The sequence below is a fragment of the Prosopis cineraria genome, unplaced genomic scaffold (assembly GCF_029017545.1).
Source record: "Prosopis cineraria cultivar Desert tree isolate PC_DT_omini unplaced genomic scaffold, ASM2901754v1 PC8, whole genome shotgun sequence".
In the NCBI taxonomy this organism is placed as follows: Eukaryota; Viridiplantae; Streptophyta; class Magnoliopsida; order Fabales; family Fabaceae; genus Prosopis; species Prosopis cineraria.
In genome coordinates this window covers 18,082,151-18,096,165 of record NW_026555339.1, presented here as the reverse complement: position 1 = coordinate 18,096,165, position 14,015 = coordinate 18,082,151, and the positions used below count along the sequence as shown (strand labels likewise).

Genomic DNA, 14,015 nt, shown 5'->3' with positions numbered 1-14,015 from the left:
AAGCTGAAGTTTATGGATTTAAGTCATTCTGAAGATCTGATTTATACTCCTAATTTTTCAATGCTTCCAAATCTTGAGCGATTGATTCTTGAAGGCTGTGTAAAACTTATTAAGGTTCATCCATCCCCGGGACAACATAAGAAAATTAATATGGTGAGTTTGAAAGATTGCAAAAATCTTAAAGCTCTACCTAGTAGACTGGAAATGGATTCTTTGAGAAAATTGATTCTCTCTGGCTGCTCAAAATTTAGAAAGCTTCCTGAGTTTGGGGAAAACATGGAGTACTTATCAATAATTGAGTTGAAAGATTGCAAAAATCTTGCATGCCTTCCAGATTCTATTAGTAACTTAAAGTCTCTTAAAAGTCTCAATATAGATGGCTGTGCAAAATTTCAATCATTGCCAAATAATTTGGATGAAAACGAAGGTATAGAAGAGTTGGATGTGAGTGGAACTGCTATAACATCAATACCTTCATGCATTGTTGGTTTGAAACATTTAAGTAAGCTATATGTAGATGGATGCAATGGTTCTTCATCAAACTCATCACGAAACCTACTCTCCCTAATTTCAAGAACACTTGGATTCACAGGTTCTGAAGCTCCTATAAGGTTGACAATTCCTCCTTCTATCTTTAGCTTATCCTCACTAAGAAAATTAAGGTTAAGGAATTGCAATCTTAAAGCTGGATCAATTCCGGATGATCTTGGCTGCTTCTCATCTTTACAAGAACTTGATCTTAGTGGGAACAACTTTGGCTACCTTCCTGCTGGAAGTTTGGTTTTTCCTCCTTCATTATTCTCAAGTTTATCATCATTGAAAGAACTGAATTTGCAAGACTGTAATCTCAGTGATGGTTCAATCCCTGATGATCTTAGTTCATTATCATCCTTGTTTCGCTTAAATCTATCCAGAAATAATTTTACTAAGCTACCTTATGGCCTTGTCTCTAATCTGTTGAGTCTTCACTCTCTAGATTTGAATCACTGCAAGAGGCTCTTGTCATTTCCAGATGTTCCACCGAATGTGTCATTTATAAATGCAATTTGTTGTCATCCCTCAATGGAACACTTTTCAGAGGTATTGTGGAAGTTCCTTTCATCATCTTATTTGAGATATATCCCAAGAGAATTGCTTGTTCCAGGGAATGAAATTCCATCATGGTTCCATAATCAAAACTTTGATTTTCTTCATGAATTTAAGTATTGTGGCTGGGGAATTAGACGAAGTCGTATGCTAGAGGACGAGGTTGATAAAACGAATAATCTTGTTGATTGCATTATATCAATAAAAATAGACATCTCTCGTTTTCGTTGTTCGAACAAAAAGTGGGGAGTTTCTCTATGTCTTGTAGTACAAGGCACAATGCCATCAAACTGTAGAAACCCATACAACTCTGTTTATATTTCAATTTTTGTAACTCCTGAATCAAATGATTCATGGTTTGAAACAAGATGGAAGCTGGATCTAGAGGGCAATCAACCTCATCTTTTCATCTTTTTCCTTACTCCTAGTGGCTTGCAATATGGTCGTGGGGAACTACATACAGACGAACTTAGGTTGACATTGATGACACGTAGAACGACCATTTGGAGTGTTAATGGGCATGAAGCGAAAAAAGACGATAGTAAAAGTGGAAGACGAGGTTCATTTTCAATAAAAAAGTGTGGGTGGCGTTTGGCAAGCCAGGAAGAATTAGGAGAATATGTTGAAGAGTGGCAGAGAAAAATGAGTGAATGCAGTTCCACAAGTCATCAAGAACTTGGAGAAGACGATGCTGTTTGATCAACCTTTGTATGTGAAAAGTAGAGTTGGTTGTTGCTGTATTCAAAATCAATCAGTTTAAGGTACAGTTTAATTAGTGATAAAAATTAAATTGTCAATTAGTATATGAGCTAAAGAATGGGAGAATAAAGTTTTGCATCCGTTCTTTTATTGAAAAAATATATTATATATCTTGTGTCAATTAATGAGAATGATTTTATGTATGTAGTGGGAAGCACAGAGTACTCATCATACAATCCAAAGCTGATTAAGAAGATCACCGACATCAAAAGGATAATTTGCCACTGCCTTTGACGATGAAACAGAACAACAGGCTCAAGTAGTTCTTCCAAAATGGTAACATTATTGAAACAGCCATTTATGTTGCAATTTATAAACATAAATATATACGTTGGTGTTGATAATAAAAATTTAAGTGGTTTTCAAAATTGTCATATCAAAGCCATATTATAATGTTAAAATAATCTTTAGAATTGATGAACATTTGAGAGACAGTATTCTTGGTCGACTTGGAGCATGCCAAAACTTGTTGCTGGTAAGGGATTGGATTCGTGGCTTTGAATTATGTGAGAGAAATGGAATTGTTGTATGTTGTTTCACATTTTCTTTCAATATTTATATTGATTTATAATCAATTTTCGAAAGCAAATTGAATGAGTTCTTTCAGCTATCTATAGTTCAACAAATTAAATAAATATAACATCTTCCATCTTTAAAAATTATGTCTATAAAACAGAGTACCAATGTTAAAAATACCCAGTTGATCTCTCTCTCTCTCTCTCACTTCTAGTGACGTTAACAGGAAATCCTGTGTAACAATCTAAGCATGGCAACAACAAATATTATTGTACTGTTCAGTTAGAAAACTAGAATTTTGTGTTTCATTACTTCCAAAATCAGGTATATTAAGCTATTGTTTCGGTTCTTTTTGGTTGCGTGAAATTTGAAATATTGCATTAAAATGGAAAGTTAAAATTAAATTAAATTGTTACGTTGATTAATGTCAGCTTAAATTTGAAAAAAAAAAGTGCATGCTCTCTTTTACATTAAAAGTAAATCTTCATTATTATATATCTTATACGTCAATTAATAAACAATAATTCTATGTTGGAATTGGCAGGCATGGACTCTGCAAATAATATTCAAAGTTGATTGGGAGCTCGCTGACACCACATGGAAATTTTGCCACAGCCTTTGATGCTGAAACATCACAACACATTCCCTTATTTACTCAAAATTGGTAACTCAACATCTTCCTTTTATGCACGTGTGCTAAACCTTAAAATTTCGTTGGTCTTCAAAATGTTAATATCAATGCCATTATAGCGCTAAAATATCTTCAGAACTGATGAACCAATAAGATCAAGCAATATTTTGACAACTCTCAGGGCCTTAAGATGGACACAAATAGTGAAACTAACCTGTGACATATTCTTGATATAATTGGAGCATTGCAAATTCTTTTGTTACTAAAATTTGTTGGGATTTCATAGGTTTTGATTGCATGGTAATGTTTTAAAACAATATATGGCGGAAAATGGAGTGTTTGTTTGATTTTGTTCTTATTTTTCATTTTTATAACTATTTTGTAAACCACAGTTTTAGAAATTGTTTTTTAAAACAAAATAAAAAATATCTGTTTGATTATTTTAATTTAAAATAGTTTGAGTTTAAAAAAATTGCTAATAGTGGCAGTTGCTAGTAATTAATAATAATAGTTTATGATAATGATTAGTCATAGTTGATGCCTATCGATGGTTATTAGCCAAGGTGATTGACGATAGCTAATGGGGGCAACTGGCTAGAGGTAGTGTGGATGGGATTGTTAATATTGATAACTACTGATGGTGATGGCTAACATCAGTAACCAATGGTGATAGTCGGTGATGGTTATTGATTATAGTCATGGCTAATGATGGTGGAAGTGGTGGTAAAAATTAGTATAAAAGCTAAAAATTTTAATGTGGAAAAATAGCTCTGCACATTTTATTTGAATTCTTTAATTTGTTTGAAGAACAAAATAGCTTTATGTATCATGTCAGTTAATAAGCAATAATTTTATGTTTATAATGTCGAGCATAGACTCTAATTCAAAGTTGATTGAGCAGCTAATCAACACTAAAAATATTCTGCCATGGCCATTGATGCAGAAACAGAACAACCCATGCAGGTAGCTAGTTACTGCAAATCAGGCAGAACTGTCATTCTCCTAAGTTTTTTCATGTGGAAATTACAAAAAAGTCCAATCATATCATAAAAAATTATTATGATATCTATAAAACAGAGTATCAATTTTAAGAAGAACCCAATAGCTTCTCTAACAATTCGAGTACGTCAAATTAAATCCATAAAACAAAGCACCAGTGCTAGATGAATGTTTTTTGCTCATGATTGCTTCTTCTTTTATTTATTTATTTTCTTATACAAGCCAGAAGTAGGCTCAATCAACAGTAAAGATTATTTCCTCAAAAGTACAAAGGCAAAATATAGACCTCTCCCAATTAAGTTGATACATACACAAAGGTCAGATTCAAACCCAACAGTTGCTTGAATGCTTCTTATTTTTGACAAATAAATGCTGGTAGGAAACTAGAATTTGTGAACTTGATTTCAAAATTAAGTAGATTAATGTATTATTTTCTCTTCTGTTCACGAGAAAATTCATTAATTAATTGTTTGCATTAGATAATAGAAGGATAAAATTAAATTGTAAATTACTGTATCTAAATACATATACAAGTTTTGCAACTAAATATTTTCTTTCAAGAACTAGTTAATGTAAGTGTGTGTGTGTGTGTGTGTGAGAGAGAGAGAGAGAGAAATCATTTGCTACTGTGATTTATTTCAGTAAATAGTGTGTGTGTGAAATCATTTGCTAATTTGATTTATTTAGTAACTATATATGTTTCCATGGCACGTAGCCTCTAATATGCTGAATAATGGAATCATGCATGTGTTCTCGAAACAAGGGATATATATATATATATATATATATATATATATTATATTCTATTTTGTGCAATCAAAATTAATAAAAAAATTAGAATTGAAACTTGGAGGTTTTCCTTTGAAAATTTACACAATCTGAAGTTGGGCATACCAAAGAAAAATTAAAAACATATTTAATACAACAAAGAAAAATTTGGATGTTATATGCATCCAGTGATCGAATACTTGATCCTACACGATTCAATTGAAAGTTTAGTACAGATTTCCTATTCCTAACTGCCTTTATAACAAATAAAAACACAATTAAATCAATAAACACAACATTAATACAAATAAAGGTATAAATTATCATCTACTAATCCAAAATCAAACTATATATAACAATCCAAAACAAAGGTTTACTACATAAATTGAACATTCCTATGAACAAAATACAAAGCCAACCAAACATGTAATAAATGATCGATATAGAAGAAAGATAAAGGAACAAGGAAACTATTAATTAGTGCTGGATTTCAGTTCATGCCAACAATCTTCTGCATCCCCAACCTTAATCATCCTCCATTTCTGGAAAGAAAAAGGGAATTGTATCTAGAAATAAAATGAAATAGATACATTTTCCTTTTTCCATCTAAAAAAGAAAATACTTTTCTACCAACCAAACGGTCCAAAATGAGTAAAAGTGAGCAAAACTAACCCTCAAATAATATAGAAGGAGCCCTCAAAAGTCATCGTCTAAGTGAAGCTATTCATGTTGGGTCAGCGATGGTGCCATAGCACCATGATTCTGATGATAGATCCATGTACTGGGAATATCATTTTTTCGCCATTACTCCAGTTTTAGCACGAGTTAACATTTCTCAAGTCCTTTCAAAATCACTCTCTTTGATGTCTTTTCGTGAAAATTCCAAATAAAAGTAATTAGTGAATAATGCCTGATTTACAGTTAATTTGATTTTTTTCTTCAATTTTTCAGTATTCGACAATCATTCACGTAAAAGCTATGAACTAAATTCTTTAAGAAAAACTCTTCAAAACATATATATCCAAATCTTGATTATGACTCCCAAATCACCCCTTATATTTCAAAGGTGTTAAAAACTGGATCAGCCATTAAACTAAATGAGGCACTAGTTTAACAGTTAATGGCTGAGCCATAGTTGAATTGGTTATAATTAATTTAATATATTTTAAATTTTAGATGTTAAATTTCACATTAGAAATAAAACTTGTGAGAATATTACAAGGTTCATGGATAAATAAAATTAAAAAGCAAAAGAGTGAAAGGTAGTGTTTTCTTTAATCTAACAAAGAATCTTCATTAAGATTGCTTAACAAAAAATATGCCCGTTTCCAGAGCACATGATTCTTTATATAGACACACATACACTATATACACACACACACACATATTTTTACCATTCAACATACTAATGCCTTCGGTAGGATGAAAGAGTTTTTTTTTTTTTTTTCAAATGGATGTGGAAAAGTTTTTATATTTACGTAAGCACCCTTGTTTCATCATCGGCTCCTGGAGACTATATACAAGACATAACAATGATATATATATATATAAATTGTGCGCGCGCACAATTTATATATATATATATATATATATGTCAAAAAGGCACAAGTCTGTATGTTTTCTTATATAAATATATATTTGGTAAAATGGAAGCTAACAAGCACAATTTACACAAACTATGGTGAAGTGAAGGGCAACAAAAAATGATTGTTGTTACCAATGGGGGTTAGATCTAGTGAAATGAGCTAATACCTTACAACATCATACACAAAGGTTCAAATTTTCATTAGGAGAAGTGCTCATATTTAATGCCCAAATATGTTTTGAATAGGATTACTTTTAAAATGTGTTTGTAAATAGCCCTATTGTGCCCACATTTAATATGATGATACCTATGATAGAGATCTCTATCGAATTTGGATTCAGTAACTATACTTAGTATAAGTATTGAGTGCCTATAATATCTGAATCGTTAAAATCTAAATTAACCGTTTAAATAAATTTACTTATTCATTAATCTCAAGTGGATGAATTTAGAAATATCGATTTGAATTTCAACAATTCAGATGCTACATGTACTCAATATCTAAATTAAGTACAGTCACTGAATCCAAATCTAATTTCTATCATCATTATGTGGGGTAGAAGGTAGGGTTCTTTATAGAGATTGATTGTTCCAATTAAAATGTGTTTGTGAATAGCAATTTGTTCAAACGTCAACATCATGTTAATAAATTTCAAGCGTTATCCTCCAATCAAAGTTCACATATCGTTGTAGTGATCTCTCCATCCTCTAACTGCCTTAATTTGTTCATTAATTTGCACGACTTTATAGTTGATGCATGCTGAGTATTATAAATAGAGATTTACATAATAGTATAAAGCTAAGCTAAACGATAAGTTTTCCCTACTTTGTAAGCTGTAAACCAAGAATGTCTTCCTCAAGTCCTACTTCTCAAAAAAGGCGATCCATAACCAGTTTTAGTCCCAATATTTGGCAGTATCATTTGTTTGCCTTTGCTTCTGCTCCTATCCTGCTAATTACACTCTTCAACACCCTTTCATTTCTTGTGCTTTCAACATTTTCTTTCATGTTTTTAACCTTTCTATATGATTGAAAGTTGAGATTAGTTTGAAGTTAGAGAATTAGAGTTGAAGGAAGATATATGAATTATAAATATTTTAATTTAATATCAGTGTCTACTATAAATAAAAATTATTCTTGAAATTATCCCTTTTATTCCTTTTGGGGTGAAGAAACCTCTTGTTATATAATTTTCATGGTGTATAATGGAGAGTTGGAAATTTAACAACAACTACGACTTTTGAAGAATTAAGTTCAAAAGATGATACTCACTTGAGTCGAGGATATTACAAAGAAATTGGACTTAATTGACAACATTACACATTTAGGTGTGTCATATCATTTTGAAAGTGAGATTGTAGAAATATTGCATAACATGCATGAGAACCCTCCTCCCTTCAAAGGAAAAGATCTTCAAACCATTTCTCTCTAATTTCGTTTATTTAGACAACAAGGTTACCATGCACCACTTGGTATGTTTAATTATGGTAATGCTATTTGTATCCTTTGCAAGTTGTTATAAGCATGCTTTTTGGAACTTCTTGTTTCTAAAATAGAGACATACATAGATGTAATTGATCAATTCAAAGATGAAAATGATGATTTCAAGAAGTCATTGATTAAAGATGTGGTTGGAATGCTGAGCTTATATGAGGCTACACATTTTGGTATCCATGAAGAAGAAATTCTTGACAAAGCTATAAACTTCACTTCTTATCACCTGCAGTCAAGGTTGGGCTCCATGAGCCCTAGCCTTGAACAAAATGTAATTCATGCATTAAAATATCCTATTCGCAAAGGTTTACCCAAGTTGGAGTCTAGATATTACATTCCCATATACTCGACAGAGGCTTCGAAGTCTCAAAGTGATCCATTATTAGAATTAGCCATCCTTATCTTTAACGGTGTGCAAGCACTACGCAAGAAGGAAGTAAACCATACTATCGAGTAAGTCAATTAACTTGCTTATCAATTTCATCCAAGAAGTTAGACATCTCACATTAAAAGAATAATCCTAACTTGTATTTGCATTGTAGGTGGTGGGAAAAGTTTTCAAAGAAAGTGTCATATACTAGGGACCGAGTCGTAGAAGGTTACTTTTGGCCATTAGGTGTATATTTTGAGCTTCAATATATAATTAGAAGGACAATTATGGGTAAATTAGTTGCTACTATCTCTACAGTTGATGATACATACGATGCATATAGCACAATTGAAGAACTTGAACCATTTACACAAGTAATTCGCAGGTTAAATACTTCTAAATTGATATTGACTAATAATAAACAACTCACACACATAATCACAAATTTTTATTTTCTATATCTTCTCGATGCATAATTTTAAAATTAGTTTTTTTGCAATTTTTGTTATTATATTATGAAAATATAATTTTTGAATTAATGCTTTTATCATTTATAGATAGTCGAGAAAGATGATATTTTCACTTCACATTGATTCTCATATGGGATGATAGTGCTCTAAAGCACCTCCCACAATGCTTGAAAGCAATATTTCAGGCTGTGTAAGAGTTATTTAACAAAATGGAGCTATTGACCACTGAAAAAGGAAAATCATGCTTTGTTCCATATGTTAAACAAGCAGTAGGGATATTTTTTTCAACATATATAAATTCATTTTGCAAATGACTGTGAATTTAATTTGTAGGTTTATCTTAAATAATGTCTATTATTATACTCATATAGTTCCAACGAGGAAAAGCTTATTTGGTTGAAGCCAAGTGGCATAACCAAAGTTACATCCTAACATACGAGAGTACATAGAAAATGGAGTTTGGACATCCTGTTATCCTTTGTTCATGTTGGCTTGCTTACTTTGCCTTAGGAATTTATCAACAAAAGATGTGTTTGATTGGATTTCCCAACTTCACAAAATGGTAAGAGCATCATCAATCATTGGTAGAGTGATAAGTGACATGGGTTCTCATAAAGTACGATGTTAATATTTGAAATTTTAGATAACATAACATTGTGAAGGAATTCCTAAGTTTTTTCCAAGCACTAAGTGTTTGATTTTTGGTTTGGCAGTTTGAGAAAAAAAATTATATGTTGCATCTGCAGTTGAATGTTTGATGAATCAATATGGGGTTTCAAAGCTACAAGCTTATGAATTGTTGCAAAAAGAATTAGGAGATGCATGGAAAGATATTAATGAAGAATATTTGAAGGCAAAATTTGTTCCAAAGGTTGTGCTTCAATGTGTTGTGAATTTCACAAGTATTCTAGAGGTGGTATATGAAAACCTTTCGGACAAACATGCAGAATTGTTAAAAGATCATATCGCAGCAATAGTCATGGATCGCAATGGAAATTAAACCCAAGTTAATGCTTCAGACACATGGATTACAAATTGTAAGGTATATGCTATAGATCACCGAGTGAAAAAGTTTGTGTGGTGGATGCATCAATATATAGGTGTGAACCATATATATTAATGTTGTTTTAGATTGCTTCTTGCCTTTTAATTGCTTGGATTTTATAATAGTTTATTCTTGTGTATGCATAATTATAAACAAAAGTTGTAGTAGTCATGCTTAATAGCATATGTGAGGTGTTTTGTTTGATAATAAAATATTGAATTATGGTAATTCTAATGTGGCTTCTTGGAAAAGGACCAAACCTTTTTATGTCTTGTGGCATTGAAAACATCACACCCATTAAACTATTGCTTATAATATTATAACATATATAGTAAACTCCGAATCATAAGGGCAGTTCTACATGTATTTGAGTTTTGTAATGCTGGTCACTCCTGCATACATACGAGATTGTAGTAAGAAATTACCTATAGCCAGGTGTCTAACACACAAGTAGACGAAGATTTTTCTATTTTGATTAATTTTTGAATCGAGAATTACAGAAGAAAATAACAAATAATAAAAATCACTAATAAATAAATAAATATGTGTGTGTGTGTGTGTGTGTGTGTGTGTGTAGAGAGAGAGAGAGAGAGAGATTCCAATCAATAGAAGCATTCGTGTTCAGGATCTACCGTATAGGTTACTAATTTCTACACTTAAAATTGACTCTATCAAGTATAGTGAGTGTCCTAACTACCTCTCAACTAATTACTCCCTATTTATGTAGGATTGATTTATTCTTGTGCAACCCAAACTCCTAATCAAACTATGGCTTACTCTTCCCCTCTCAATCCATCAAGTTTACTCATAAATTATATGTTAAGTATCAAGTATAACATCTCATGAAGAACAAAAGAGATAATATAATTGAAAAAATATATCAAAATATAATTATAAATCAAAATTCATAAGTGTCAAATGAAGGAATAGAAACTAGCTAGTTTTGTCATGCCCAAAAAAATAGGATGTGACTGGGCACGGAATACATGGACAAAAGCCCATATCTACCATTAAGATGGCTATCAACCCATAGGGTTCAAACGCACTCCACGCTTTTGCTGCACTACTCTGATAAATTTAATATTACATGTTTCATTACTATTTAATGTTTGCAAAGATAACAAATTTTAGTTTCATGTCAACAAATACCGGCATCTGCCTGTAGCTGCTCTTGGTTAGAATGTAAAATGTCACTATTTGAGTTCAAAAGCTTCCTTAGAAACAAATCAATTATGATTATATATCTGACATAGCATTCTGCATATTATTCAATAATGATTGCAGGATAAGAACATCTTGGGAAAAAAATCAATACATCTATGTTACAATATAAATATATAAAGAGAGGGGAATGAGTTAATGATGTAAGATATTATACATTAAAAGCACCAAGCACTTGCTACCTACAATATGAATGATGAACTCTGGTCAGCCCTGAGGCAGAGTATATGATGCCATGCATAAAGGTTGCTTCATTACAAATCACCAATAGTATTGTATATCCCATGGTTTTTCTTAAAAAAGTCATTAAAAGATGAGTTTAGTGCAAAACACATGCTTTAAGTTCAATAATTTCCATTTTCGTTGTTAAGGATAATATCCACAACCTGTAAATACATTGGGAAACAAAGCAATAAACCACCACAAGTCCACAACTTTTGAAAAAACTGACAAGTAGCTAAGTATATTCCCAATCAAGTACTCCAATTGACAATTCCAAATCACAAACTAGATACGCAGCCCCAAAGATATCACAGTTCCCAATTCCTCACATTGCAAAAGCTAAATAAATGAATGGAGCCCAGGTAAAAAGCCCATCAAATAAACTAGTTGATTTTAGGCCCCCCCAAAAAAAAAAAATGTAGCCTTGTTAGGTACACAGTACTTGAAGATCAATTCTATACCATCCCATTTACTAATATCAAACCGATATTGTCACCTAACATGTGATCTTATGGTTTCAAAAAGGAAAAACCTTTCATAAAATGTATCAACAAGGTTGTTTAGTCTAATTGAAGAAATGTGGATTGCAAAGACTGATGACCTTTGATTGGGATTGTTCTGACTTGAAAAGAAAAGGAAATAAGGGATGCTCCACTTTTCATTGTTATGGAGAGGGTTGGAAGGAACGACAGAATTCCCAAGGTCCAAAAATAGTCTCTTCAGTTATGATCAGACTGTACTATTTGAATAAATTGGCTGTGCTGTGCTGTTGGCGTCCTAAGGGTAAGCTATTGCAAATGCCCTAAGACACAAGATAAATGTTCAGTACTGCCATTTCTGTTGGTTCTGGGGTATAATGAAAAAGGAAATATGTTTTATCCTCCTTATTCTTGATCTCTTCCTACCCTTACTTTCCAAGTATAAGTTATATTATCACCAAACAATATTGGGAAGAGGGAGACATTAAGCTCAAAACATATTAGAAAGATAATCACATACAAACAGGATGCACGGACTTCCATGATATAAGCACATAGAGAAGCTCAATCCAAGACCCAAAAAGAAAATTTCATGTAAATATGATCAAGTTTAAACAAGGGAAAAATGTACGTGAGTAACTGCAGCAAGACTCATGCAACTTAACAATTTAAAAATTTGATACTATTCATTCACAAAACACTATATTACATATGAATATAATGAATATGATTTCACACTTTTCTTTCAATTTTGGGTCATGTATTCTAGGACAAGGACCTGAAGAAAATTAACCAAAGAGAGAGCTTATTAAAACTTGGAAATAATGAATTCGCTAACTCAAGTCAACAAAAATTCAAGCTGGATATTCAAATTCCTACAACGTCCTTAGCATCAGTTAGCATGCCAAAACGAGGACTTCAATTTTTTTTTTTTTTAACAATTGGTGGTGAGGTCTGATGCATTAAACAAGCTACTTTTAATAGTTGCATAATATTTATTTATTTATCTTAACAACTTCTTAAAGTCTCCAGGGCATTCAAATAGATCAACTGATTAGCTTCCTTCCCAATCATTGGCACAACAATTACACTCAAATGCTCAAGTCAATAAAAATTCCCCCTTACACATTTCACCAAACAACTTGTATGCATTCAAAAATTTAAATCATAAAATAGACATCTCAACTCAAACAAGTAAGCCATAGTTAATTACCCAATTAAAATACAATCCCCTCTCAGGCCTTTTATCAAAGGCTTAGTGTGCATCATCCCCAATCCACTCAATATAACTTTTTAAGATTCAAATCTCTTCCCCAACAATTCAACTAGTTACCCAAGAACTTCATAATCATTAAATTTCTTTGCAATACTCAAGTTAATTCACAACTAAATAGTAAAAAAACCAAAATTGCTTCACAAAAGAATTAACGAAATTTCAGGAAAAAACATATATAATCAAGAAAAATCCTTCTAAAAAACAATTTATCAAACACCTCACAAGCATTAACTTCAATTTTAATTTTAAGCTTGCTCAACTTCCTCCCTCTCACACATTCACATATATAACAGCTGAACAGGGAAAAGGGAATCAAAATTTTCAGCCATCCAACACATGTAGACAGATCCAGCGTGAGAATAGAAGAGAAATTGGAATCACCTGACCTCAAATCAACAACAACATCAACCCAGAACAAAACGGAAGAAGATGCTGTCCACGGCTGACAACGTGAAGCAGGGGAAGGGAAGGAAAATCACGAGCTTTGCCTCTATAAGCGACGATAGCCGCACCATAATTACCGGTGGCTAATGAAACGGACAAAGGAGGAGGAAGAAAGGAAGAAGTCGAGCTTTCCCCATCAATCATACCGGTACAGCACAATGAAAACAGGGGAGACAGAGATCCAGGGAAGCTGAACGAGGAAGAAGAACTTGCGGGCAGGAGTACTCACGGTGGCCGGCGTCAGACGAGGATGAAGCAAGAAGCGCGATGGGGAAACAAGAAAGCTTCTTGATCCAGTCTCCTATCACTCCCTCTCTCTAGGTATTGCTGATGATCGCACAAGAATAATGGAGGGATTGGAAAAATATCATATATATTCTTTCTTTTTGTAGGGCCATCAAGGTAATTTTATAGAAGCCATGACAAAAATGAAAATGTTTTCCTTAGGCATTAGTCAAATTCAATTCTAGAATCTTATAAAAGCTTACAAAGTTTTTACTTGCCGTTAGACTATCAATTCCTCTCATCATAATATTCAAAATATATAAAAATATGGGAGAATTTTAATTAAGATTCTTTAACTGCACATTTAAATTTAAAGTTTTTAAATTTATAAATTTTTACTGTAATTTAAGGATATTGATTTAATA

The 14,015-nt window shown here is 32.2% G+C and overlaps 1 protein-coding gene and 1 long non-coding RNA gene across 2 annotated transcripts; one reads left to right on the top strand and one right to left on the bottom strand.

Annotated features, from left to right (window-relative positions):
* The first annotated feature begins 75 nt into the window (after nt 1–75).
* LOC129318621 (disease resistance protein RPV1-like) lies at nt 76–3,107 on the top strand. Its single transcript, XM_054963477.1, has 3 exons — nt 76–1,847; nt 1,994–2,121; nt 2,906–3,107. The coding sequence occupies exon 1, from the start codon at nt 151–153 to the stop codon at nt 1,783–1,785; it is 1,635 nt and encodes a 544-aa protein (XP_054819452.1). The 5' UTR covers nt 76–150; the 3' UTR covers nt 1,786–1,847; nt 1,994–2,121; nt 2,906–3,107.
* Nucleotides 3,108–10,174: 7,067 nt separating this feature from the next.
* LOC129318622 (uncharacterized) lies at nt 10,175–13,696 on the bottom strand. The gene is made up of 2 exons (XR_008595263.1): nt 13,303–13,696; nt 10,175–12,423 (listed from the first exon to the last, which is right to left on the bottom strand). It is a non-coding gene; the product is annotated as an uncharacterized LOC129318622 (long non-coding RNA).
* Between the last annotated feature and the right edge of the window lie 319 nt (nt 13,697–14,015).